This window comes from Netta rufina, assembly GCF_964035555.1.
Source record: "Netta rufina genome assembly, chromosome: 2".
NCBI lineage: Eukaryota > Metazoa > Chordata > Aves > Anseriformes > Anatidae > Netta > Netta rufina.
This window is the reverse complement of record NC_140124.1, coordinates 90402859-90429904: the sequence shown is the minus strand read 5'-3', so window position 1 is coordinate 90429904 and position 27046 is coordinate 90402859. Positions and strand designations below refer to the sequence as shown.

At 40.1% G+C, this 27046-nt stretch overlaps 1 protein-coding gene across 1 annotated transcript in view; it reads left to right on the top strand.

Moving 5' to 3' along the window:
- The window catches only part of EPB41L4B (erythrocyte membrane protein band 4.1 like 4B), a gene marked incomplete at both ends in the record, with an annotated part of 163375 nt that overhangs the window by 112186 nt on the left and 24143 nt on the right, over nucleotides 1-27046 (top strand). The window contains 4 exons of the mRNA XM_084283244.1: nucleotides 7995-8062; nucleotides 21622-21726; nucleotides 25269-25407; nucleotides 25887-25964. Of these exons, the coding sequence (XP_084139370.1) occupies nucleotides 7995-8062; nucleotides 21622-21726; nucleotides 25269-25407; nucleotides 25887-25964 (390 nt within the window). The remainder of the gene's footprint in view (nucleotides 1-7994; nucleotides 8063-21621; nucleotides 21727-25268; nucleotides 25408-25886; nucleotides 25965-27046) is intronic.

Here is a 27046-nt window from a genome sequence, read left to right as displayed (position 1 = left end):
TGTAGTAGAAGAAAATGTTCCTTGTTAATACTGAGAATGGAGTAAATGTTTGTGAGTGGAAAATAAAAACAGAGGCAGGAAATTTTATGTAGTTTTCTTTCTTTTTGACAACTAGACACCAACACAAGAGAGAGACTTAGAAATTAATGATTCCAATACTCATGGTCTCAAATATAAAAACAGGGAAAATTATGCAATACATTTGAAAATACTGCAAGATGGTCTTTGCAGTGCCTCATTTCAGAATTATGGTGAAGAGCTGTTTATCACATTCCTAGGGGGCAATGCACCATCTCCCATGGCAATAGTGCTGACTTAGAGACTGAAAATTTGTAAGTTTATGGTGCCAATCACTGAGCCCCGCATGTGGTTCAGAGTTATGGAGCAGCAGGAAACTAACGGGAGCGAGTTTGTTTATTTGGTGAAGATGGAAATATTTATGTGCCGTTCTGCTAGCTGGAGAATCAAACTACAGCGTGCATGGGGATGCTTGGAACCGAATCCAGGAGCACACTGCTGCAGACACCACAGGTGAGAAACGAGAGGAACCCACACGTGACTGTGGGAATCTACTGTTCGCACGGGGCATGCCATGCTGTAAGGTATCTCTAGGTCTGGAGCAAACCAGTAGCATTTCACAACACACCCTTCAAACTGTGCCACGGGGGTCTGCCACCTTCCAGCTGACAGACTGCATATCACAGTTCCCACATAATTAAGCTCCAGGGGAGCACTAAACACTGCAAAGCGCCTGACATTTTTACTTTTTTTTTCATACTTTTTTTTTTTTCATTTATTCCAGGCTTCATTTGAGGGCGAGTGGTATAAAGCAGCAATGAGGAGCTGCCAGAATACAAAAGACCAGCTCTCCCTGGCATTTAAAACCCCTTTGCAGCTTGCATGAGTCAGTGCTGATATGCTGTGGTTGATCAGATGACTTGTTAGTATCACAAAGAGTCCCTTTTGCCAAAGGGTTCATGGTCCAACTGATGGGCAAAAGATACCAGCAGGTTTTAGTTGCTATTTATACCCACTTGGGCTCTGGGCAAATCCTAATTATCCTTGGAATTAAGCACAGGCTTCAAATGATCAAATGTTCATTTGTGAACATGAATGTTCAATGTGAACATGATCAAATGTTCAACTATCTCAGCAGGGCTTTTTCTTTTGGCAGAGAATGTGTGTTGTGTTTTAGTTGTTCGTCTTCTGCAAGTGGTGTTTGTATTCTCCACCTGTTACCCAGGCTTTCCAAAATCCTTGTGTTGGTGTAAGTCTAGCAGGTTATCATCGTGAAGGACTTGAGCTCCTGTTTCTCAGAGATTTCTACCACAGCTGGTTTTTGCATGCCTTGCATCCTCCTCTGCAGACAAGGAAGGCCAAGCTAATTTTTAAGACACGTTTTTACAGTGCAGTTGTGGAAGACAAAAACAGAGGTGACATTGCCCCTTCCATACTAAGCTGTTCCTCACTGAGCACTGTGGGTTGCTTTCTAAGAGAAAACTGGTGGGAAAAGGTAGTTTGGATATGTGGAGTTATTTATAGAGAGTGTGCAGAATCCTACTCCCATCAGCACAACAAGAGCTTCCTGGCTTACTGCTCAAAGCAGTACTGACCGCAGGAGCTGGGCTCTAGGCTTCCCTCCCAGCTCTTCCTCAGGTTGTTTGCTCTGCCTTTTCTTTGGGATTTCCTCCTCCTGTTCTCACACACAGTACTACTGGCCAATGCCCTACATCTCTGCTCCTGCTTTATCAGCCCCAAGGGAAACTCTTGGCCAAGGTGGGGTATCCTTGGGTTCAGCCAGGTTTGGGTTCTTCAGCAGTTGATTCCCCTGCCTTAATTCTCTGTCAGGAAAGGGATATTTACATTGAACAAAGGGACAGTCACTCCTCTGGCCCCTTTCACACACTGCCTTTCTTCACAAGCTTATACACATGTAAATTTTTAGGTCAGCATCGATAGCCATCTCTCTTTTTCCTCCGTGTCCTAGAAGCAGGTACAGACCGATGATAATGTAGTTTTGCCTTAAGTTTTGCAAATACATGAAGAAGTGCAGGTTGCTTGTGCTGTCTCAGGTTCCATCATGCAGAAAATGTCTCGGGACGTGTGTGGGTACAGGTGTCACCCTGCAGCCTATACGCTCCGCGTAGATGCAAGCCTTGGCTACAAATGTAAATGAGACTGGGACCTATGCATTATTTATGGCAGAAAGGGTGCATAAGTGAGGTGACTCACGGTGCTAGTCTTCCCTGGCTACATTTTTGATGATTCTTTTCCGTTTTCATTGTCCTTTGCCCTTTAAGGAAAGATGTAAGTGTAAGGCCTTGTCAGTGTGAAAGTCTGGGTGTGTTTGCCCTGTGCTCCTAGAAAAAATTCACTGTCTTTATATAAGCTGAGTCTTTGGAGCTTTATTCACATAAGGGGATCTGGATTCCAGCCCTAATCAGGTCATGAATGAAAATAGAGTAGGTAAGGGGGAGACACTTGAGGATTTATAATCTTGGGCGATCTTTCTTATAATAGGACTTAAACAAATTCTTCTGGGTTCCCAGAGGAGTTCTCAGCTTTCACTAGATGTTGACTTAAGTACGTCGAAACCATCAGCTTTTCCAACATTTTAACCTCTTTCCATCACGAGTTAGATCTTGTTTGCTTCCCTCTCCTTCCTCCCTCCCTCTGCTCATCCTTATTCATGGCACAGAGCAGCCCCACGATTTGTCAGTCTTTGTGTGGAGATCAGGACCGGGATCATGTGCGTGCAGCAGGTCACAGCTGAGGTGTTCACGCTGTGGGGGAAGCTTGTGCAGCTCCTGATGTACACGGTGCCTCGCCAAAGCCCTTGCTGTTAGTCACCCAGGTGGATGAGCAATAAACTCTCTGGCAGATTTCAGGCTAAGTAAAGAGAAGCAACTGCGCTGGGACTCTCGGCTCGAACAACAGCCAGTGCACATCACGTTGCTGATAATTGTTCATAACAATGGAATTTAAAAATGGCTCAGCTTCACATTCCCTGCCTTCAGTCTCTGAAGGGAAACAGGTTTGCTCAGCTTTAAAAGCGAGGCTACAGGAAATAAAAGGTGTCAGGGTTATAAAAATACACGTTCTTGAATGCGTGTGGGCCAGGATGACCAATATATGATACACGGAAGCTCACTGTAAGTGTGTCAGCCATGTTACCTCAAAGATAGAGGAAAAGATGCCTCAGCTTTGCTGAGGAGGGCAGGGAGGATTTAAATAAACAGGATGTCGGAAAGAGGGAAATCTTTAATTTATTCCCCGGGATGCTGGAGGCAAATGCGGCAGCAGTGTCACAAGACTGTGACAACACGTTGAGATGTGGGTTACGTTTTCTCGCTGGCACGTCTGTTAGTGCCAGTATGTGATCAGACGAGTGCTGTTAATTGTGGTGATGTGCTGGAGCCCTGCCATAGCCCGGGAGATGTGTGGTGCTAGGCACTGCTCAGGGGGAAAAAAAAAAAACAAAACACAAAAATCAGTGGTCCATTCCCAAGAGACTTAAACATTGTGTTTTTCTGCCTGAAATGATTCGTTTGACATATTAAATCACCAAGGTAGGTTTACCTTGGCAGGATGTTTTTCCCAGTGATGTGTTGCTTAGCCCATATTATCTAATGAGAACAGCCAACAATCAACGTGTTTGACAAATGACAAAAATGTTGATAAAGAGCTGAAAAACCTGTTAGGCATCAGGCCTGCTTAGCATCATCACACAGGTAGAAAGGGCCAACAAGGTGAAATGCTTCCAGACCACTGCACCGAGACCATTGCTTCTTTACCTTTGAAGATCTCCAAATGTGAAAGCTGTGACATTCCTCCCTCCTTTCTGTCGCTGAGAACTTTGTGAAATTGCTAAGTAAGAGACATCGTGTGTTTCATAAGATCCTTTCAATCTCTTTCTTTCTCAGACAAGAATCTGACCCTCACTCTTGGCTGCAGCAATCAGTTTCTTCATTAAGCCTTTTTTTGTTAATTCAAATTAATCCTGTTGTGGATTAGATGAGAGCTGCAGAGATTTCCCTTGTGGTCGAAGAGGGGGACACAGTGCACTAGCTCCCCTGGACATTTGGTTGAACTTTGAAGACTGGAACCCGTGTTATGCGGTGCTTTGTTGGAGGCTCATCAGCCCAAAGTCCCAGCCAGAATTAATTGGCTGTGCAGAAGTATCTGGAAGGCTGCAGCCAAAGTTTGGTCTTTCTACATTGTCCTACTCAGCATACACCCAGTGCATCCAAATCCCATTTTGAGGTCCTGTTGCCCATCTTTCTAGGGCTAGCTCTTCCTTCACAAGAAAATAGAAGGAGCTACTCTTCACTAGGCAAATCCAGCCACTGGGGCTTATGAATTCAAACATACAATTGTTCCTTTGGGACAAAAGCATTTCCACTCCTGCTGGAGAGCTCAGCAGCATCCAAAGTGGTGTCCCTGGAATGTTCCTTTCCCTCTCTAAGGCTCCAAAGGATCTGGCTGCCGGGACAGCATCAGAGCTGCTGAGTGCTCAGCTCAATTGAAAAGCAGGCTGAAAACTGTCAGGGCCAGCCTGGCAGCCTGTATGTAGATTGCTTAGAGAGCCGAGAGCACAATTTGGTGTTACTCAAATGTTTTTATCCTCTTCATCTTTTGTTGAAACTAATGTTTCTTAGCAGTCACCTATGAAGAGAACCCGTACAATGGTGTTTCTGTCTGTGCGTGTTTCTTGTCTCTAGACTGAGAAAGTAATGCTTTAGCTTAGTTTCTACTGCTACCAAGAAAGTTTATGGCATATTAAATTTGAACTTTTTTTTTTTTTTTTTGCTCTGGGCCTAGTGCAGATAAGAGAGTAGAAAAGGTGAATGATATTTAGTGGATGGATTGCATGGCTCAACACTTAATTTCATTTGCCTTGAAATCTGGTAGCCAGAAGAGCCAGCTTGTTTCTCTTTGGGTAATTATCAAATTAATCTGATTCTGTGTAAATGATGTTTGCAGGTCTGCCATGCCCCACATGCCCTGAGACCTCTTCCTCTCAGAGCAGCAACCTCTGGGTGAAGGAGAATCTGCCTTGGCTAGGGGAGTCTGAGCAGCTCCATGGCACTGCCTCTTGTCCTTTAACACATCTCAGTGCTGGGCTTTCTGTGGGTGATGGAGACCTACTCATGGTGGAGTAGCACAGTGCTGTGGAAATCCAAATCCTGGCCCTAGCACATGAGCTCAGAGCATCGAGGCATGTTATTGTGAGGGTGTGTGTGTGTGTTGTGTACAAGTGTTAACTCTTATTTTATGTTATGGGTCACATCTTTTCAGTAAGGTGGAGGATGTCTTTGCATGGTCGTTGAGTGTTATTTGCTGAAAGCCCCCAGTTTATAGTGAGATTACTTGCTCACTAGTCTTGTAGTACTTATTTGTAGGTACACCAGTCTTTTCTGTTCTCTAAACCATGGGTAATAATTGAGAAAATTAATACAAAGGGAAGTTACTTGGGATGCTGGCCATGCTGTTGAGGAGTATACCACTTCTTGAGAAGCAGACTTAACCTTCTAATGCATACAAGTCAAAACAGAATGATAATGTAGTCACAGAACTGAAAAGAAACCAAGGGCCAGTTATTAGGGAATAATACAATGAAGCCCTCTCAACTGGCTAATGAGATCTCATGGTGTTTAAGTAGGTGGAATTTTAATCATTCCGTTCTTGGTTGCAGCCTCTGCATTGCATGTTCCATCCCCATGTTCTCCTTTCTGTTGTTGTGTTCAAGTGCATCTTAAAATGCGGCTCAATTAATTTGGTGAAAATTGGAATAAAGTAAAAATTAGGGTTTTAAAAGATAGCCAATTTGATGCATAATAAGCAGCTAGCTTGTCAGGCGTAACAATAAAATGTTGCTAAGACATCAGTGTGCGAGAAGACACTGTGTATTAAGTTTCTGACAGCTGGATTCATGTTTACAGCTTTCAGAAACCCAACAGCTTTATAAAAAGCATTGTAATTTCTCCAGAACAAAGAAAAATTACTTAAGTGCTCATCTATGCCAACAAAAAGTGATTTTCAATGCTTTCTCTCAATTCCTTAAAAAAAATAAAACATCTTCTTTCTTTCCAAGAGAGCACTAGATTGTGGCTAAATATTAGTCTAGGCAGAGCTACTAGGTGGCCAGTAGGAAACAAAAGAAACAACCAAACAACAACAACAACAACATTTTCTAGACCTGAGCTAAATTTCTTACACTTACAAATTTCTTAAAATTAAAAAATCACACTCCTTGTCCTGAAATTATTCAGGCCATGATGCTAATTCACTGAGCACTTCAACTGTAAAACATTTGGTGGCTGAGTTACAATGGTGACAATGGTGTAATTGTGGCACCCCTTCATCTGACTCCTTAATGTTTAAATCATTCTCCCAAGATTTAGGAAACTTCTGGACGAGGAGATTAAATCCAAATATGTAAGAGCACTGTGCTGGGGTAGAGCTTCTCCAGTACCTATTATGGGTCCTGTTCTCCTTTCTGGAGACAGACCTGCTGATGATACTGATGACAATTTCAGTATTAATATACAAGGTGCAGAAACTCTAACAGGGAGGGCTAAGAGGGACTTAAGTCAAAATACTCCTCAGCCCATCACCTCAGGTACTTGCCTGGGCTGTAGGTGTCCCAGGAGTGAATTCGCTTTCTGCCAGGCTCCCTGTGGCCCCAGTTTAATTGTCCATATAGTTAATTGTGTGTACCAGCTTGCACTGCCTGTTCCCACCATGGCTGATGCTCTGGTAAATAACGACCTGTGAAGTGGCAATGGGGGTTTGTGCACCCAAGCACAAGGGGGAATGGGCCTAAAACTGTCACAACTTGTGTGATTTCCCCAAGCAGTGAGCATCCTCTTGGTATTTTGTAGTTCATCAGTAATGTAAAGAAGAAACTCAGGCCTTGATTTCCTTTCTTTTTCTTGTGAGTACCCTAAAATGGAATATATCAATTTGTGTTGAATGGAAAGTCTTCTCAAATTTACAATTTTTTACATGCCTGTAAAGTCCTTTGATTTGATGTGAAAGAACCTGTCTCATCCTTTTTGAAGAGGATGAGACTGACACGTTTAATGGAATTTGATCTCAAGCAGTGTCCTCAAATTATTTTGGTTCAGATGTTGAAAGCTGAAGAATGACTGTGTTGTAGGCCTCTATCAGATCCATCTATCCATTTAGCAGAATGGAAATGTCAGAGCCTGCCAAGTCCATTACTGATTTGGAGAGCTCTTGTGTCTTCAGCCAGTATTTTCTGTAGAGGGGTGCAGTGTTGCCCTGACATGGGCATTTACACGTGGGTTGTGGAACCCTGCATCTCAGTTGAAGAGTATAATCTAACAACACCTGCCTGAATTGGGTGTTTCCTTGGTAATCATGTAATTTTCATGTAAGTCATTCTGCAATAGTAGTATTTTCTACTCTATAGACAAATGGTATGGGAGAGACGGGACTCTGTAATTTAGCAGGGAGTAGAGTGGGTGAGATTTTCTGTGAATTGCATGTGCAGTGTGATTGTATGTAGGGGTCCCATTTTTTTCAAAAAATTTTTCAAAGACTGAATGAAAAGCTGTGAGAGTTGGCATGATTTTGCTTAGACTACATAAATATTTGTTTTACTCCAATTAAAAGAAAAACTCAAATATCAGCATGTTTGCCCAGGTTGATTTTTATTATTTCAACTCAGATGCCTTCTGGGTGAAACACAATAACAGTATTCCTTTGCTTCTCCTCCTTTATCCCAGCCCAAGCTCTTCTGATCACTGTTGCTCTCTATACATTGTACATTATAGCTTATCACAGTGAATCTCAGCAGTGGGAGATGATAAAAAAATAATAATAATACGTGCTTTTAAAATCGGGGCAGAGTGGGCGTTTGGATATTGTAGTATCACGGGGTACTTACAGGAATATTTTTAAATAAACATATATACAATCCTAAGTGTATGGATGTTGTACTAAACTTTGGCTCCTTCTTTTAACAGGCTGTGAAAGAAGAGACCTCTTTTGTAAATCCCAGTAAGACCTCCAGCCTGCAGGACCCTAATGTAAGGTCTGTTGCTTCTTGTCCGTAGGGAAAATATCAAATAAATACTTGATATAGTGAGCCATTTTCCAAACATTATCTCAAACACATGTTAAAAGTCCATTCATTCATCCCCAAACTGCGGTGTAAAGTTCATAAGTTCACCAAGCAATGACCTGAGGAGAAATTGTCTGTCAGAAGGGGACTTATCTTACACACATGGAGCAGCTGTAGTTGAAGAATTAATAAAAGCTCAACTCTAAAAATCAGGATGAGTGTATATGTTTAAACAATTGATAAGAGCAAGGTAAAAATAAAATAAAAAAAAATCAGGTCTAGTGATAAACTTAGAAAAGCTTGGAAAATAAACCAATTTTCATAACTTTTGGATCAGGAAAGTGTTAGATGTCCAAAATGGAATATCTTTGGATTTGTTTTTCTTTCTCACTTCTGCATAAGAAGCATAGGAAAAAGGCATTTGGTATACAGCCTTGAGCAACATGTCTCATTTCTATCTCTTACCAGGCAGGGGTGACTACTTTGGATTGTACTTGTATTCTGTTGGTAGTAGATATCAGTCTTTTTTTTTTTTTTTTTTTTTTTTTTTTTTTTTTTTTGAACGGAAGGGGCCTATTAGTTGTATTTAAATATTATTTGAATAGCACAGTATGGTGTCTTTCAGCAAGTGATTAGAGTGGAGTTTACAGCATGGTTATTTGAAAATTGCCTGCCTCTAAATGCATGGTAGTGCCATTGCTTTGGCCGTCTTTAGTTTCAGAAAGAAAAGAGCAGCTTGAGGAAAAAAAAAAGAAAGAAAAAAAAAAGATAATGTATTTAAAGCATGGCAATATCACTGTTAGTCAGCTAATTATGCTAGTGCACTCAATATATGTTTATATATATTTTTCTGTATGTAGTACATATACCAGAGCACTAGTCATCTCATTTTTAGTTATAACTTTTTAGTCGTGGCTCTTATAACTAAAATAAGACATTTAAACATCTTATAGAAAAGGCTGGATGAACAGTGTAGTTCCTGGTTCCCCACATCTGTCATCTCAGGTCATCTTGCAGAGCTTTATCTTCTAACCTGGCAGACACTGATTTTCCCATTTGTTTGTCCAAGGGGCTGCAAAGTCTACTTGATATTTAAAATCTCCAATTCTCCTCCTGTGCCCTTGCCATTTCTAGATCTGTACACAACTTTCTTAGGGCCAATGAGAAAATTCTTCATGTATGTTATCCAGTGACCTGTTTCTTTGTTTAATAGAAATGTGTGTTGTGAAATGTCTTTGCCATTACACCCTTTGTTGAATTACTGTCACTTCCAGAAGCAGATTGGGAGGACCTGGTTTGCAAACCCCTGTGAGATTTAGAAGATGGCTAAAGACTCGTTTTCCTTACTGACCTTTGCTGACCTTCTGCATAACATCTGTAGGAAAACATTTCTCTTTCATATTTGGTAATAGATTGATAGATGCTGAGTTGTAAACAAGTTGTGTCCTGTGTGAGGTGAACTACTATTCAGCATGAGTAAGGTTGGCAACCTGGCTGCAAAACTCATTTTACTCTTTTCTATTGCATACATCCAAGCTTATGAACTCATAAAAAACACTCTGGAGGTCTCGGTATGCAGCAGTCTGGTGTAGTCATGTCTAATATTTATTTTTATCTAGTTTATGTCAAGCATTGTTTCCTCTACAGTCAGTCGTGCCAAATGAAATTGTATTATTTTATTGCTTTGTGCCTGTGTTCTGGAGGTGCAAATATACAAGTAATCAATGCTCAGGAACAGACCCATTTTAACAGCCTGCATTCAGATCTTGGATAATAATGCAAAGTAAATGTAGTGTCTAACCAATTCTCTTTCACCTTCAAGTGGTATCTCATTCTGCAGGGACATGCATGGCTGCAGACAGCCAGCATGTGACCTGTTTGCCACAAGCTTCCTATATGCAACCTCTATTTTGAGGCCCTGGATAGACACAAATGAGCCTTTGCTCTGCCAGGAGTTGCATGTGAGTAGAGTCAAGGGTTGATTAATACTGGTCAGACACGTAACCTGGGAGTTTTTGTCTGCTTCAGTCAAGAAATACACAAGTATCCTTTGTAAAGCAGTCCTCCACATGGAATATAATTATTTTTATTCCTGCAAGTACCCGTGCAGACATTCCTGTGGATGTCTGTGCCAGTAGACAACACCTGTGCAAATGTTTGAGGAAACGTATTGCCAGTCAAAAGCAGTAACTTCCACGGCTATTTAACAATATTCTTCTCTTTTGGCAAGGGATTTATAGCAGGGCCAGTGACTTCCTCTATTTCATTTCTGATGACTGTACAATACACTAGCTAAATGCTCTGTTTTTTCCAGACCCAAGACCTTGCAACATTTGTTCAGGCTAGCTAGTAAGCAAACATGCAGATTTGATCATTAACTGAAGCTTGAATTCTTCATGCAAACAAGGAAATAGAAGGTGAGGAAGAAGGGCAGTAGTGCTTGTTTGGTTAAAAAACTGTGCTCTCTTTGCTACCACCATCTCTGCTCATCCATTGCCAGTCTGAAGATTACACTTCTAATGATTTAGCTGCTTAGATATGGCCTGCAATCCCCCTGAGCAATTATTTTAGCATCTGCCATGGCAAACTCAATTTGTCTAACAATTGCTATAGCTCTTTGTAGAATTAGTTCTGGTTCAGCTAGCAATTACTCATATATATGTGTGGTATAGCCAGTTTTGCTACAAGCAGGGCTCTGGTCATTTTGTTGGGTATGGCCTCAGAGTGGTGTAAAATGTTGTGCTTATGCAAAGTCGTCATGCATCTGTTGGTTAATTCACCTGTGTTCTGCATCTGTTGGCAAACTGCAGATCCTTATATACCTAAGTCATTATATATGGGGAAAAAAACACAACTGCTGATGCTGAAATTGCACAAGTTATTCTGCTTTCAGAGGACAAGGCTTATGAAATTTGCTGTGTTGTTAGGTTCACAGGATGGAAGTACAATGTTTGTCTCCTGATCTTCCAGTTAATACCTAACCTGTATACGTCAGATTAAGCTGCAGGAGGATGATGGGCCACAGGGAGAGTACAGTTCCCTCTCCTCCTGGATTCTGAAGAGCAGTGCTGCTCATCTGTATATCTGTATAACTCTCCCTCCTCTGGACAGGATGTTTTTTTGTTTGTTTGTTTGTTTGGTTTTTTTGAATTATTATTTTTTTTTTCCCTCCAAAACTGTTTCAGTGAGGGAAAAGCTAGTGACTGAGTCAACCCAGTAAGTGCTGCAGTGTCCTCGCTGATGCTTTCCTTACTCTTTGGTTAAGGCTGATAGAGTGCACTATGAATTGAGACATAGTCATGCATCCCCTTTGCTGACTCTGCAGTTTTCCTGATAACCCCTAGCAAAGCAGCAGATCTGGACAGTGCCAGTAAGGAGGGAAATTATGCTGTTACTACAGCAGGATCCATCCAGGCTGCACATGACACAGCTCTCAGCTGAACAAAGTCAAATGAAAGCAACAGTGGGAGGGGAATTTCAAAAGCGCGTTAAGTAGGAGAGACCCGAGTTATCTTGATAAGGCACAGGAATCCTGCCAAGAAGAGTTAGAGGTGTCCTTATTACAGGTCTGTTGCAACAGACTTAAAAGCACATGTTTTCATCAACACCCAAATAAGATGTACAGAGAAGTTCAGCCTAGCTACAGCTGGGGCGTAAGCAATTTGGGCAAGGCAGAGCATGATGTTGGATTAGGGAAGACAAAATACCTGGGAAAATGGGTTATTTATGCATTTGTGAGTATTTGTTTATCTTTTATATTGCCTATATCAAATTAAGAAGAAATACAACTAGTTTGCAGTTACCACTTTGCATAGTGAGGAATGCTTTGTTAAGGCATGCAGCAAAAATGTGGTTTTGAGAATACTGCTCTAGTTTGGAATTAGCATTTTGCAGTGATTTTTATAGTACTTCTTTTGGGATGTCTTTCTTGTACTTAGAGTGTTAGGTACAATCTCATTTTACTCAGTCAAAGCTGGAGCAGATTTGATGAGAGATTGCAAAATAACACCCCCACCCCAAGTTCTTTGGCAACATCTACTCCATCCGTAGTTTTACTACAGGAAGTAGTAAAACTCCATCAGGACAGTTGAAAAGGAGCTATGGTAGCTCAGAGTCTCTACAGATGATGAATTTTGTGTGCTCTCAGTTATTCAGCTATTCAAAAAACTCATTGAGGGAGCATCACTCTTTGGGAAGGGCCCAGTCTGCCACTCCCATGGCAAAGGAAGGCAGTGGTCACGTCAGTCCAACAAGAGGAATTTGTCTTTTACAAGAGCTAGAAAAGCCTTTTGAACAGAACATACTCTTCTTTAGTGTCCATAGAGGAGGATCTGTCTTGGTGCTGATTGGGCCAGAAGAGATTTTGAGCAAGTAATAGAGGTATTGTCTCATCTCTTGGAAACTTCCTTACGCCCAGACATCTAACTCGGTGTCCAGATGAAAGTGGCAAGGGAGAGGTGCTCAGGGAGAATTCCCTGATTAGATATCTAATGTAATTGAGGTCAGAGATTACTGTGTGTTCTTATGTGTATTTTTGGTAAAGGCTCTCATCACCTGCCTCCAATTGAGATTTTTTATTCAATTATTTTAGTCTTGAGAGATCCGGGTTCAGGCTGTCTGCCAGAAGATTTGTATAGTGAAGGAAGTATAAAATATTGTAGGAAATATAAAAATGAAAATTGTAGTTACCCAGCTGAATATCATCTTCGGGCACACTCTCCTCTTCATCAGAGGCCTGTCCCATCTCATGGGCATCACTGCAGAGGTTACTTTCCTGCAGCATATCAGCTGAATGTGGATCACATAGTCACCTCTTCACCTCTTTATAAGCCTCACCCACTTCTTAGTAAAGGGATGGGCTGCCAGCGAGATAACTTCCTGAACTTTCTCTCCAGAAATATCCCACTTAATTGCCAGCCTGCTTCATCAGTTAAATGTAATAAGTATATGGCTAACCACAGAACCCCATCAAGAGAATTCCTTTCATTATTCCTTCCCTTGCTCAATGCTTTGCCAGACAGAAGCACCATCTGCACAACTTCCCTGGTATCTATAAATGAACCTCTCCTGAAAACTCTTTTAAGTATCAATTTTCTCTCTGGCTATGACCACCTAGGTATTTCTACTGTGTGTATATATGTGTGCATGTGCACACAGGTTCATATACACAGAGTTTGGCTACATTTAACATACAGGTCTACATATTTCTTATTTTGTTCTCTTTAGCTTTATTTTATTCTCTTCCATAGCTGAATATAATTCCTGGTATTAATTCAGCTGCACTTGATTCCTTGATTCAGGAATTTCAGTGTGTGAAAAATTAAACTAAATTTGTCTAAATGTTAGGAATTGCTCATACTTTGAAATATGACCAAATGGTGGCTATCATCATGCACACCCTGTTTGCCAAGCCAAATTTTCATCTTGAGACAGGTCAGACAGTAGAAATGTTATCAAAAATGCCTAAAGTTGAGCAAAGTTTGATAAGCAACTGAAGTCAAATGTGTAAGATATGAATTATCTGGAGAGGTTTTGCTGATAATGTACTTTTTTCTTCGTGGTCCCTGGGAGCTTAGGGAAGTTTAGGTATGTTACATGTCTGATTCTGGTGGTCTGACTGAAGGTCTTCAAGCACTGGTATTTGTAAACAACACCTTCTTCATCATCTGCTAAATGGTAGTCTTCAGTCTGTGAGCAGCTGTTTACTGTCCAGATAGTTAAAGATGTACTCTTTTGAGGTTAGCTTTTGAAAAATTGAATAGCAATAATGGACATTGTTTCTGAGAAATTTTAGTTATCACAGAATTATGGAACTGGTGATTGGAGAGGAAGTCTGGAGCGCATCTAATCTAGGCTCCTGCTCAAAGCAGGACAGTGATCAACACTAGATCAGGTCAGCCGTGGTTTTGTGTTGCTGAATTTTGAAAAACTCCAAGGACAGCGATTGTACAGCCTCTCATGCAAAATCCTGATCATATGTGTAAGTGCAAGTTCCAGTATTTACAAGGAAGGTGCCGGTTGTCAGCAAAGAGCCCTCTTCCACTGAAGCCCTCAAATTGCCTGATGAATTACTACAGTTCTTGTCACTGCTGTGACAAGCACTTGCTGCTGTGCTCCATGTGGTACATTTATGGACTGCAATGTTTATTTTCCCTTGTAACATGCTTTTGGATTGTTGCCAGCTCTGGCATGCTTTACATCCCACATGGTTCAGGATTTGTCTGCGGATTTCTTTCTGTTTAGACCAACTGCTGCATCACCCTTTGTTGATCCTTGTTATCCAAATTATCTCATCTTTCATAGGATTGCAAATAGAAATATTCTTCTTATGTGGGAGTAGGTATAAGCACCAGCTGGTGTTTTGTGCATTCATTTATTCTAATTTTCTTTGTAAATCTTTCCATCCAAAACCAAATTATGCTGTTACATTAAGACTAATTACATTAGGAGCTGCTCAACGTGTAACATAAAATTAAATGTTATCTCACAGCTTGATGATGCTGCACACCAGAAAAGAAGAGTGGAAAATATTAAATTATATCAAGTTGTACGAGGAGAAGTAAAATCACAGGCACCCACTGCAGAGTAAGCTTTGCTCATACAAATCGTCAGAATGACATTTCCCTGCCATGGCATCATGCATCATGGTACATACACTAGGCTTTGAGTTTAGCTGCCTTTCAGTGTGGTGTGCCTTTGTCCTGCATTTTTTCTTACTGAAGAGATTATATTTCTTACATATAACTCCATATATCTTCAAGGGAGGAATGCCATGCAAAATACTGGGGGCATTCTTGCATTTTTCCCTTTCCTTTCTCACCTGCAGAGTGAAATTGTCTGTATTAACAGTTGAATTATTATCTCTTGGTATCAAATTTACACCCTGCTGAAGTGCACAGTGCAGTGTGAATTTGAACCATATTTTTTTCAGAGAACTTTGTCTCTCTGAACATGCTGTCAGAATATGGCAACATGAGCGAGGTACCAAGTGTACAGATGTTTCCATAATCTGTACACGTTTTCAATCTGAAGCTAGCATCTCAGTTTCTCTCCATATTAGACTTTCAGTGAATGTCAGGGTAGCATATAAGTGTGTATACGGGGAGTTTGTTCTAGTTTATCCAACAAAGTGTACTCTACACAGTGACTTTTTCTGTCAGTGGCACTGACTTAGGACTCTTTTGAATCATTACTCAAGAAAATATTTTTCTAAAGAAAAAGCTTTCATTTTTTGTAAGGAAAACTAAGGTTCTGGAGTGGCAGAAATGTTCTCATAGAAAAGGAATTTGTTGTACGTCTGCTTATCGACTGCTCAAGACTTCAAGACCCACAAAGTGAATTTTATTTAGGAATTTTATTCAGGGATTTCAGTTGATAGGGAAGGCTGTGGCCCATAAGGCTCTCCTGGACACTGTACCTAACAGCATTTCTTACGAAAACTGCCAACTGACTCCATGTCTTTAAGTCCAGGGCTTTAACCATGGATAGTTTCTAAGTATATAGTTCGTAAGCGTCACAGAGCTGAAGTTCTAGCAAGAGTTGTAGTAGGAGATGTCTGTGTTGGCATTTGGGAGTAGAAAATAGGCGAGTCACCTGAGCGATTATGGACAGTTTGTGTCCTCAAGTGAAAGAACACATTTCCCTGGACAAATAGACATATAAAAGAATGGTTAGGCAGGTCAAAATTGAAGCTGATCAAAAACTATGTGCTTGGTTTTCCCCGACTTGAACTTCAGTGAATCCAATCAAGTTTTGTTTTCTTAGAATCAGAATGGACTTAAGTAGGCAGAGTTGGACTAAACGGTCAGTCAAAAAATAAATAAATAAAAATCATTCTCCACGTGAGAAATTTCAACCAGTTTTACCAAAACCAAAGTGAGTAGTTAAACATGCATCAGCCTGACCTCATCCCTACAGAGACATTAACAGATCAGCCACTGTGGCTTTTTACAAGACATGACAAGAATCCTCACCGAGAAATTTCTGCATCAAATTCATAACTTCAAGCTGAACTGTTGCATACCCTTTACATACCAGTCTGCATTAAAGATTGCAGATAGGATACTCGGGTATGTACTTTAGCTTCATTGCCAGTATTAAAAACCTCTGTGACCTGTTGCCTGAAGTCAGATGCAGATGAATTGTTTGTAATTGTATCCTTAATCTCAGAATTACAGAGAAAGGAGCAAAACTCAGACCTTCCAGATGAGGTTAATTTGATGAATACCCCAGTCAAAGTACATTTCTCTGGCAGTGCCCTTAACCTGTGCCTAGGCTCTTTTGCAAGCAGTGTTTCTAATGTCTGCCCTGATTGCTGTACGGAGAGGTAGAATTTGTTATTTATTTGAGCTTAGATTGTGGGTGTTGACCAGGTAACCTAGGTGTTTTGCTCCTGAGCTGGGGAAAAGAACAGTTTCTTTATCATCATTTATTCATCTGTTGGACCACAGGAGTATCACGATTTCATCTAGACTGCAGATACATTTTCATTATGAGGACAAGGGAGGGGAGGGAATTTTGTCTGTTAAAAGAAAGAGCTCGAATAAAGAAGGTAAGGAAAAGCCCACAAGATGTTTTTGGATTAGGCTGCTACTCTGCAGCAAGGACCTTTGTAGTATTTCGGCTAAGTATATACAATCCCAGTTTAAAAACAAAAACAAAAACAAAAACAAAACAAACAAAACAAAAAAAGAAAAAAAAAAAAACACTTTATTCAGAAAGTTTGATGCTGACAACAGCTTTCAAGTGTCCAAATAATCTTCTGGAGGGCTGACCTGTCTTCTGAGAAAAGCTTGCCTGTCAGAGTGAAAGAACACATATTATTGTCTCTTAACTTCAGGTGGACATAACTTTGGAAAAGAAACTAAAGAATGAAACAGAGCACAGGCTGAAAAAAGATTTGTGTGCTTCTGTGTGCTTGTTTAGCCTGTTAGGCTATGTCTTCGATACACAAGAGAACACATCTGTCAAGCATTGTTCCTCTTCTTCCCTTTACCCATCATTTTTCTCCTCAGGATTTCACTACCATATTACACTCAAAGGAATCTTTGAAGCCAAAAATCAGCCAGTATTTTATTTTCCCCGTAAGTTAGCACCTGAAGGCAAGTCAACCTTCATGCAGGTGGCTGTATCCTTGTAAATCATGGAGCTTTTAGCCTCCACCTCTCGTCCAGAGACTGGGAGCATGGAGGGAGAGAGAGATTTATTCCAGGTGGCAAAGAACAGACAAACAGAAGTTCTTGCAGCAGAACATGGAAAGCAAAGAGGGATAAAACCTGTATATTTCTGTAGAGAAATATAGAAAGGGGGCTCCCGCAGTGGACTTTGGTGCTAGCTTGGCAGATGATGAGGAGGGCACATAAGTCATTGGAAGATGTGGTGCCCTCCAGGTCCCTCTGTCTGAGCACCTACATCAGGTCCCCAAGGGAGATCCAGTGGACCTCTGGTTCCTTGAAATGTTCCAGAATGTGCTTCCTTCTGTAAGCAATTTTGGTTTCAGTAGCCCCGTTGACTGCTACCTTGAGAACAAAATGAATTTCTCAGCAGCTGTGTTTTGGGGATCTCTCTTTAGGACTTGTTCCTGTGAAGGCTCATGACACAAGTTGGTTCGGGAAGGCGTGTGGTGCTGGCTGCTGTGCAGAAGTGTGCTGGGGCTCCCCGGGCAGAGGCAGTTTCTCGTGACCTACCACCACATGCTGACATTCATGGCTGTTATTGTCATTCTCACCAGGGAGTGACAGATTTTTATGCGAGGTGCCAAGTCGTTAAGTAACTCTGTCTTAGTTCAGTGCCTTCCTTTTCATGCTGTAGTGATTAGATACTGTTAGAGGAGAAAAGGTTTCATACGAATTAAGGACATTGAAACTGAACCTTATAAAGGAACTGTAACACACTGCAATTTTTCTTTTTTTTTCCTATTTTTTTTCCCCCAGCCTGGGTCCTCCCAAACCTCCTGCATTTCAGGTTTTGTTCAAGCCCACATAATTTGCTACGTGTAAGACCAAACACTACAAATGGTCATATCTGCACATAATGACTCCATTTAAATAGCCAAAATAACTGTGAGGTTTCTCTTCAAGAAGCCTATCTTTTCATATATTCTGGCTGTAGTATTCAGAAGACAACAATAGAGGTCATTCTGCTTTATAGATGCTTCTTTTTCAGGAATATAAGAGAGATGTTTTTTAAGAGTGTATGTGGTATTAAAAGCCTGACATTTTTTGAAACAGATCAGGCTCTGTGTTGAATCTGAGCTCTTCTTGCATCTGGTGGCTGAAGTCAGGGTAGCAACAGCTTGGAATATACTCAGACTGAGGAACAGTGTTTGGGGAGGGCATATAGTGGAGATGAAACAGGAGCTGTCAGGTTTTTTTTAGGCTGGTACAGAAAGGGCTACACTAGCAAGGTTTTAATGAGGGCAGGAAGCCTTCTCTGCAATTGGTAAAACCAGCCTAACATTTCATCTCGTGCTTATGGTAGACTAGGTTCAGTCAGCCTTTTTGGGTGGAGGCATTGCCACTGCTTCTTTTCATTCGGATGCTGCTTAAGTTTGCATACTAGCTAACCCATAGCTTCTCAAAATGTGCAATTAAATGGTGCTTATGTCTCTCACAGAGACCTGATGATATCACCAGTAGTTAACTAGCTAGCCACTGCATCCGGCACCTAACAAAAAAAAGATGACAAAATTTTATAATAAAAGGAGAGAGGTTTTTGTTCTTACAGTTGTATTGTTTGTGCAAGATAAATGAGTGGGATACTTAAGTGTCATGATAAATAATATAAATCAAGCTTACCTGAGTAGTTACAATCACTTAAAAAGAAGTAGGTGTGTCCTGTGGTACTGTATCTTGGCTTTTCTATAACTGTTTGCTTGAAAATTTGTAGCATTCAAAGGAGGATGTGTTTTTCATCTGTTTGTTGGTTTAAGGAATAGGTCATTTGATTCTCGAACACCTTTAATTACAGTTGAGTGAAATTTTTCATGGGAAACATTTTTTCAAGGCAAATTCATACTTAAAACTTTTTTAAACTTTTCATGTGTATAAATCACTTTTGTAACTGTTGTTTTGAGACCATTATAAACTGCTTTAGTTATAAAGTAGCACAATGTCTTTTTTTTTTTTTTTTTTTTTTTTTTTAAAAAAAAAAGACTTTGGGGGCTGAAATAACTGCTTCAAAAGTTCCACCCCCTACCCCTACCTTGTTTAAAAATTGTATGTATGAGAATCAAAGGAGATATACAAGCTTTGTAAAATGAAAATTTTCAAAGGAATAGAAATGATCATTTCAAATGTTCATTTCTGTTAAAATATCTCATTTACTCTCATTGAGGATTATAATGCCATCTTCAGAAATATGAAGTGGCAATGAACTGGAAATAAAGTTGTTACTGTCTTTGCTGTTTCACATTGGGCTGTTTTCTGAGCCCACTGATAATATGAGTGCATTGGTTGTTGTACTTTTTGAGCACGTATTTTTCAGCTCATGTGTAGTTGATACCACTGTTTTTGTTCCTTCTTAAGATGATGGAAAGGTTTAAAATTTGAAATTATCACCTTTGGAGAATTGTAGGGACTGCTCACTCAGAGCAAGAATTTCAGCTGACGTATTTCTGAGCTGAAAATAATGGAATTACACACACTGACACCCCTTGGAGATTTGACCATCAGATTCAGTCATTAAAAAGGTCTTAACGGTCTTAACGTATTTATCCTACTTATGTCAGAACCTGAACTGAAAATCACTTTGAGTAAATTGAACTACCATTTTTTTTTCGGTTGTCAAAAACTACCTTTGGTTTAGCACAAGCTGTCAAAAATAAATAAATATATAAACTAAAAGCCTATCTAGAGCAGCCATCCATTCTGAACCATGACTTGATGAAGATGGCATTGGGGACTTCCATCATGATGCTGATTCACAGATTTCCAGATCAGATATACTGACTTCAACATTAGAAAAAAGATGGTTGGGGCTCTTTTCTTCCATTATCCACCCCTTAATTGCCAGCCTAAGAAATTCATCAAGGAGTCTGAAAATCCAGCTTAATTATTCTGCAATAGTTTCATTGCAAATCTGAGATATAAATGGCTGACCCTGAAATTGGATTTTGGGAGGCAATGAGATATGATTTGTGCTGCTGTTGAATTGGATTTGTGAAATTAATGGGATCAAAAATCAGAAAAACACTTGACAGAAGTTGTTTTTCCTTGGGAAGTGGAACTAGTTGAGTCTTGTTTATGATGTATGTGTTTCCTTTGTACTCTCATGCTTGCCATTCCTCAAACCTATGCTCTGTGACCTCCCCAACAACCAAGAAACACATAGGAAAACTGAAAATAGAGTCCAATGGCTACGCCTTCCCAATAAGCTCTGTTCCAGCTGGACAGCAAGTTCAGAAGTTATCAGAGATAGTTAATAATTTTAAAACCCACAGGGGTGTCAGAGGGAACTGCAATTGTGAAGATTGTGTACTTATTTTATTATGGCTTTAGGAGACTCATATGATGCAGGTGGACTTGAAAAATTCAACACAAGTATATAAAATAAAGACGAGTTTGTCCCACTTCTGCCAATTGTGGTACGTACCTCAGTGTGTGAGCAGTCCCACCAGCAATAAGTTGGGCTGCTTAATTACATGGCATAGTATCTGACTTCAGGTTAGATGACAGAATACAGCTCACACATTATTAATCAATGCTTTCAGATTATTCCTTCTATGTTTGGCATATGTATTGTGTTTATAGTATTTTTCATACATATAGAGTACACTTAATTATCACATGTTGCTTCAAATAAAAGTAGTATTTAAGATAATTCCTGTATATTCCTGTCATTTAGGCTCATGATTGAAATGTTTTCCCCCCAAGGTCAAGAAGATCTTGTATTCAAGCCTTTGTTAACCCTAATGAAAATGGTTGAAGAGAAGATCCTTTTAGATGGATCTCCTCCTTCCCATTTCTATCCTTTGTTGAAGCTCTGCAGATGTTTTCCACATTCATGAGCATCTAAAACGTGTCTCAGTTTTACATTTATTTTTAACAAACATTTTTTTCTTGGATCAAATCCATTATTCATTAGAAAAATAATGTTTAATTTCAGGTGAAAACTATTTTGAACAGAGCAGATTTCAGAATTCATAAAATTAGTTTTTGTTAAAGTTTTTTTTGTTTGTTTGTTTGTTTGTTTGTTCTGTTGAAAATATTTCTGACATGGCTGAATAGCTGGGCTGTTATTAAAATGTTGTCCTTTGGAACCAGTGACACTTCCACATGGGCTCTGTATTTTTAATCAGTTGCTGCTTTCATAAAGAGCATGCCATGCACAGGAGAGTGAATTCACACATCCTTTTCTGTTCATACACACTGGCCACTGGACTATAAATGGATGGTAATAAAAGGATGAACTTCAATGAGCACTCGACTATTTGCAAGATAAACGTGTGTTGATGAGTAAGAACTTTGCTGATATGCCTGAAGTAGTTCAAATAAAGACTGTGTCACATGTATTTTTGTTGTTATTTTTAGAAGTCCAGCTCCAGTGCGACCTGAAACTACGCCATCAACTGGCCCTACAGAAAAGCAGGAAATTAAAGTTTCTCGTGTGAGGAAGTTAACCAGACAGTACAGCTTGTGAGTAACATATAGCACTATCTGTGTTTTTGCCTGCTCCAGCTGAAAATGAAGGGGGATGCTAATTATTGCTCTAGCTGCTCTTTCTGAAAGGCATGGATGCAATTACATGATAATGATCTTACACTGATACTGTTCCTTTCATCTCTGAGAATCTTTAAGCTTTTAAAACTTGTGAATTTGCCATCCCTATGCAGATACTAACCTCAGAATTGCAGGCCCTCTTTTTCTGAGATTACAGGTTAGAAATTAAAAATCCCTTTTCCACATGAAATGTCAAAGACATGGTGTGTGTTGGAGCAAGCTGCTCTGTCTGCTTCATTATAAGCCCATTTGCAAAATGAGGGAAACAGTCCTTAGCTTTTAGGTGGTCAAGCTGTGCTGTCAGCTGTTCCCTCCTAGAAAGGGTGCACGCTCTCTTTCGCTCTGTGATTTTGTTGCTGGCAGAAATTGCTGAGTATGCTACAGTTATGGTAGCAAAGTTAAGCCTCTTAGTCCTGGCAAGATCAATCTATGCCTATAGAGCTTTAACATCCCATTTACACCTAGTTCATCTAATTTTAGAGTCTGGAGATGCAAGATACTGAATAAATGTGGAAATCAGTTTGTTGGTTTGTCCTTCATATGAACCGACAGATAAGGCCACCAGAACCTAGGGGACTAAGCTGACTAGAAAGGAATAAAAGAGAGTGTCAACATAAACTTACTAATACAAGAACACCAATTTTGCAACGAAGAAAGAATTATATGTGGTTTCTATGTGGAATGGCAACCATTAGTACCTCTACCAATTTAACTTTCTAGTGTCACTAAATATATAGCAAAATTAGTGGAAGTTTTCCTTCCATCCAAAAAGATTCTAATAAATGTCAGTAAGCAATTATTTTGTCTCACTGTCAAGAACATAAAGGAAAAAAAAATGACAAAAATATTTAGGAGAAGAAACAGGAGAATGAATCAAATTGAAGCTAGGAGGAAAATGAGCATTTAGCCAAATCGACATTTGTCCAAGAGACCGAGGCTAACATATGGGAACACACAGCCACAGCTTGGTCAGCAGACCATGACATGACTCTTTTACCACAACAGATCAGCCAGCATGGTTTAAAAATGCAACAGGAGATGGGAATTGACAACTCAAGCTGGGAAGAGAACCCAGGTTCCCTTACTGCCTGTTAATCCTGAAGGTAACATGACAGGTAACATGGCAGCATTTGGTAGGAGCAGGTTCTCAAGACCTGAGAGCCTGTTTACTCCTTGTGCCCAGCAGAGCTCAAAAAGCAGAATGCTTTTCTTGGGTGAGATGCCACTTCTACTTCCTCTTTTTCTAGAAGCCAGGAGAAGGAAGTCCCCTACATATTTCAAGATGCATCTGATTTTTCAGATTTTTGTATAAAACAGATTTTTGTAGATAGCAGCCAGCAAAGGAAAAAGCTGTGGCACATAGAGGACCACTTATATTACATTATGCATGTGGCAGATAATAAAGAGAATATGATGGCTGATGTGTAAGGATGGGCAAGAAATCCATGTCCTATTGCAGGCATAGTCACGTGTTTTTTATGCATACCTTGAAAAGTTCTCTAGTTAAGCTTTAGCATAAGGAGGTTGTTAAATTGGTCCTCAAATACTTCTGTGTAGCAAAGAGAGCGGGGTTACACTGCATAGACAATTTTCAGGTAAAAAATATCTTAGTAACATTATATATGCAAAATCAGATTTCCACTGGAACCATCCAAGTAAGGTAGTAGGATAAGGTGGTGCTGAGAATAGTGAGGCTACTGAGAAATCAGTTTTTAAGAGTCTGAGAGAAAAAAAAAAAGTCTGTAAGGTGTTTACCAGTAAATAGAAGGTGACCACTAATGAAGGAGAGATGTTGGTAAATGGACATAGAATAACAAAAATAGATACCTCAAGGTATACGGTGAAGAAGGCCAATGCTCAGACTTTTGTCTAGCATGCGGATAGCTTGATGACTGATAAGACTGGACCTTGACATTTTGGTTCCCAGACATGAAGAAGCCTTTCCTAACTGGCAGGTTCTCGACAATTTTCCACTTCCTTCTCTGCAACAGAACAGCTTTTCCCAGCAAGGATGGGGAGGGTGCCAATGTGTTCCTACAGAGAGAGGGGAGCAAGAGCTGAGAAAAAATGTCAGCAATGTGTTTCTGAAAGAAAGATTAACTAGGTCAACAACCAAAATCTGGCCTGTTGGATTAATAAAACATCTACTTAGTAGGTCCGAAAGATTTTGCATTTTCTTTCCAGCATAAAAACAGTGTATTCCACATGCTGTGGTGATTAATTCTATCCTTACCCAGAAGAGATAAAAAATGAAGCATGGAAAAGATGTCATTAATGTCCATACCTTTATGCCCCCCCAAAAAAGCACGCACGCACACACACACACACACACACAAACAAAAACAAAAAAAAAACCCTACAACACATCCAAACAATCCAGAGAAAGGCTGTGTACCCTCTGTGTAACGTGGGTTTGAAGTATTGTGTTGCACAGGCACGCTGTACAGGTACCAAGCACAGTTGTGTTCTGGAAATGTCTATCAAACTGGCATGGCAGGGCTCTGTGCCATTTAAAAGCAGGGCTCTGTTAAAATTTGTGCCATTTTCTGAGCAGAAAAAAAAAAAAATCCCCATGCTTTAAACTGTCAAATTATAGTCTTTCCTTTCTACACATCATTCCCAGTAATAAAGGTTGTGTATGCCAAATTGTAACTCTGTTTACCTCCATGCAATTTCAATTAGCATTTGGAAAAATTTTGATCCAGGGCTGACTGATCCCAATAATTTGTAGTCAATGGGGGTCTACAAAAGTAAATGAAGGTACAATATTCTCTACTGGCTTTCATTTAGTTGTGATGGTAGGTGAGATGGAAAGAGCTCAGCTGGATGTCCTAAAGCCCAAGGGAAGTGTGCAAACTGGGTTTGAATTAAATGTTTTAAATGTTTTCTCTGTAAACTGAATAAATGGAACATGAAGACCATACCCTCACAAGAATGTTTCTACAGAGCTCCTCCTCAAGTTGATCAAAGTCCTTTAAAGCCAGTTTGGAAATTATATCATGGAGCAACTGTGTGCCAAATCCCCTTAAGACTAAGGGGTAGTCTTAAGCCAGTAAAGCAGTCGGTCCCGTAGATGGATCTAACGAGGTCTGTTCTTATCAATACAGCCAACCTCTGTAGAAGAAATTATGAACATTAAAGTAGAGCAATATCAAATAAGTTCATGTATTCACATATACATGCTCCATAGAAACACTACTTGCACATCATGCCCTTAAGATTTCCATTTGTAGATGAGGGTTAACTATCCAACTGATTTTTGAGGGATCTTTAAGACTTAAAAAATCCAACTTACTTGCCAAGTTAGCTGTAAACACTGCATTGCAGATGGGACAGAATTTCATTCCAGAGCGCTTGAGCTGACATACAGATGTCCGGTGCCTCCTCCAGAAGAAGTCGGGTTCAAAGTCGGGTGATACATGCTAATGAGAAGATCTGTCTGCTTTTATCAACCACAGTGACGAAGATGACCTTCCACCAGCACTGGCGGCAGCAGCAGCGGCATCAACCTCTGTGTCTTCAGCATCTCCCGGGTCACAGAAAACTTGTACACCACAGACGTCAGAAGGACAAACGCAGGTTTCGCCTGGCGGCAAGGTAATATGCAAAGAGTTGATCTTATGTCAGTTGGGAGAGTATTCAGGAAGAGTGGGAGGGAGTAGCAAGTAATGTTTTCCTTAGATGAAATAATTCCATATTTCAGAGTAGGTTTTAATCCAGTGTTGTCACAATATGTATAACTTTTTTTGTAAGTGCAGCAGCCAGGAAATATTCAGAGCCCACTCCAAGACCCAACAAAAATCAATAATAGGTTTTCATCAACTTTGGGGGGCAATAGACCAGCATTAAATTAATTTTTGCCTTGATTTCAAAGGTGCGTGGCTTTGTTGTTCATCTCTCCTGAGTGCCCATATTTAACATTGCATGAAATTTGAAATCTGTTTGACAATCTATGCTTTAAGGAATAAAACCAAAACCCACAACAAATAAAAAACAAACAACAACAACAAAAACACAACAAGAATTAAGGAAACCAAATGTTTTCTTCAAAATTGTGTTCCTCCTTTGCTTTTCAGAGTTCCACAGATGCTGGGAGTACTTTTGCTTTGGAGCCAGGTGACCTTCTGATGGATTTCACAGAGGCCACACCTATGGTAAATAATTTCAGTTTGCAACCAGAAAAGTGTAAAAGTTTTCAATAATTTCTGTGCAGCTGAAATGAATGGGTTACTATGCAGTGGGTTGGATGGTGCACGGGAATAAAATAAATTTCCTTGATATGCAATAATCCTGAGCACCTGTCAAACTCTGCATCGTAGAAAATCTATTCACATCAACAATTATGGCTGAGCTTTTGAATGTGATTTTTTATTGTTGGATGACTTTTCATTTCTCTTCTACCTGGATAACCTTACACTTTGCTCCACTGCTTTCACCAGCCTCTTTTGTCCCCTTACCGTAGATTCATGATGTGATCATAGATTTGCTTTTGGGAGTTGTCTGGAAAGTCCCTTCTCAGCACAGGTTTTGTTCAGACCTTATCCAACAGGCAACCCAAAGACATGTACTTGCACTTCCATGTTTCATTAGCACAGTGTTTTGCTTCAGATTAAAGCAAAATAGTCTGTAATGTTGACGATTAACTTATTTTTTTTTTAAAGGTATGTGATTTGTGTTTTTTGCTTAAAAACAGAAGAGAGATGCTGTCCCACTGAAATCAAAATGCCACTTGATTTCAGTGAGCTCAGGCTTTCACCTCAGATTTCCAGCAGATTACTTGAAGGATCACAGTATGATCCTTAACTTTCTCCAAGTCATCCTGCATTTCAAATAGCTCTAATGCCAGATAGCTCTGCTGTCAAAAGCTGTTTTTGCTGTCTTCTAGAAACTGCATTTTAAGTGTATAATACATAACAGAGTCATAACAGCATTCTTGGCATAAATATTTCTGTATTGAAGTACCTGTTCTGGACACTGCTTTCAATACGTGGTTATGTCCTAGTTTACAGTATCAGGAAGGTGTTGTGGGGATGTGCCTTTTACTTCAGAGAAATTATGGTACGAGTTTGTAGGTAACGGTTTGTGTCCTGTCACTGCTGGAAGAGCAACGTGGCTTCCCCTGCAGGTCTGGCAAAGCAAAGAAGTATACCTCCTAGGTTCCTCCCTGCTTGCAGAACAGGTGGGGATATCCAGTTATAGTTTTTGGGCTTTGAAAGCATGTAGCCATCTCTGCAGA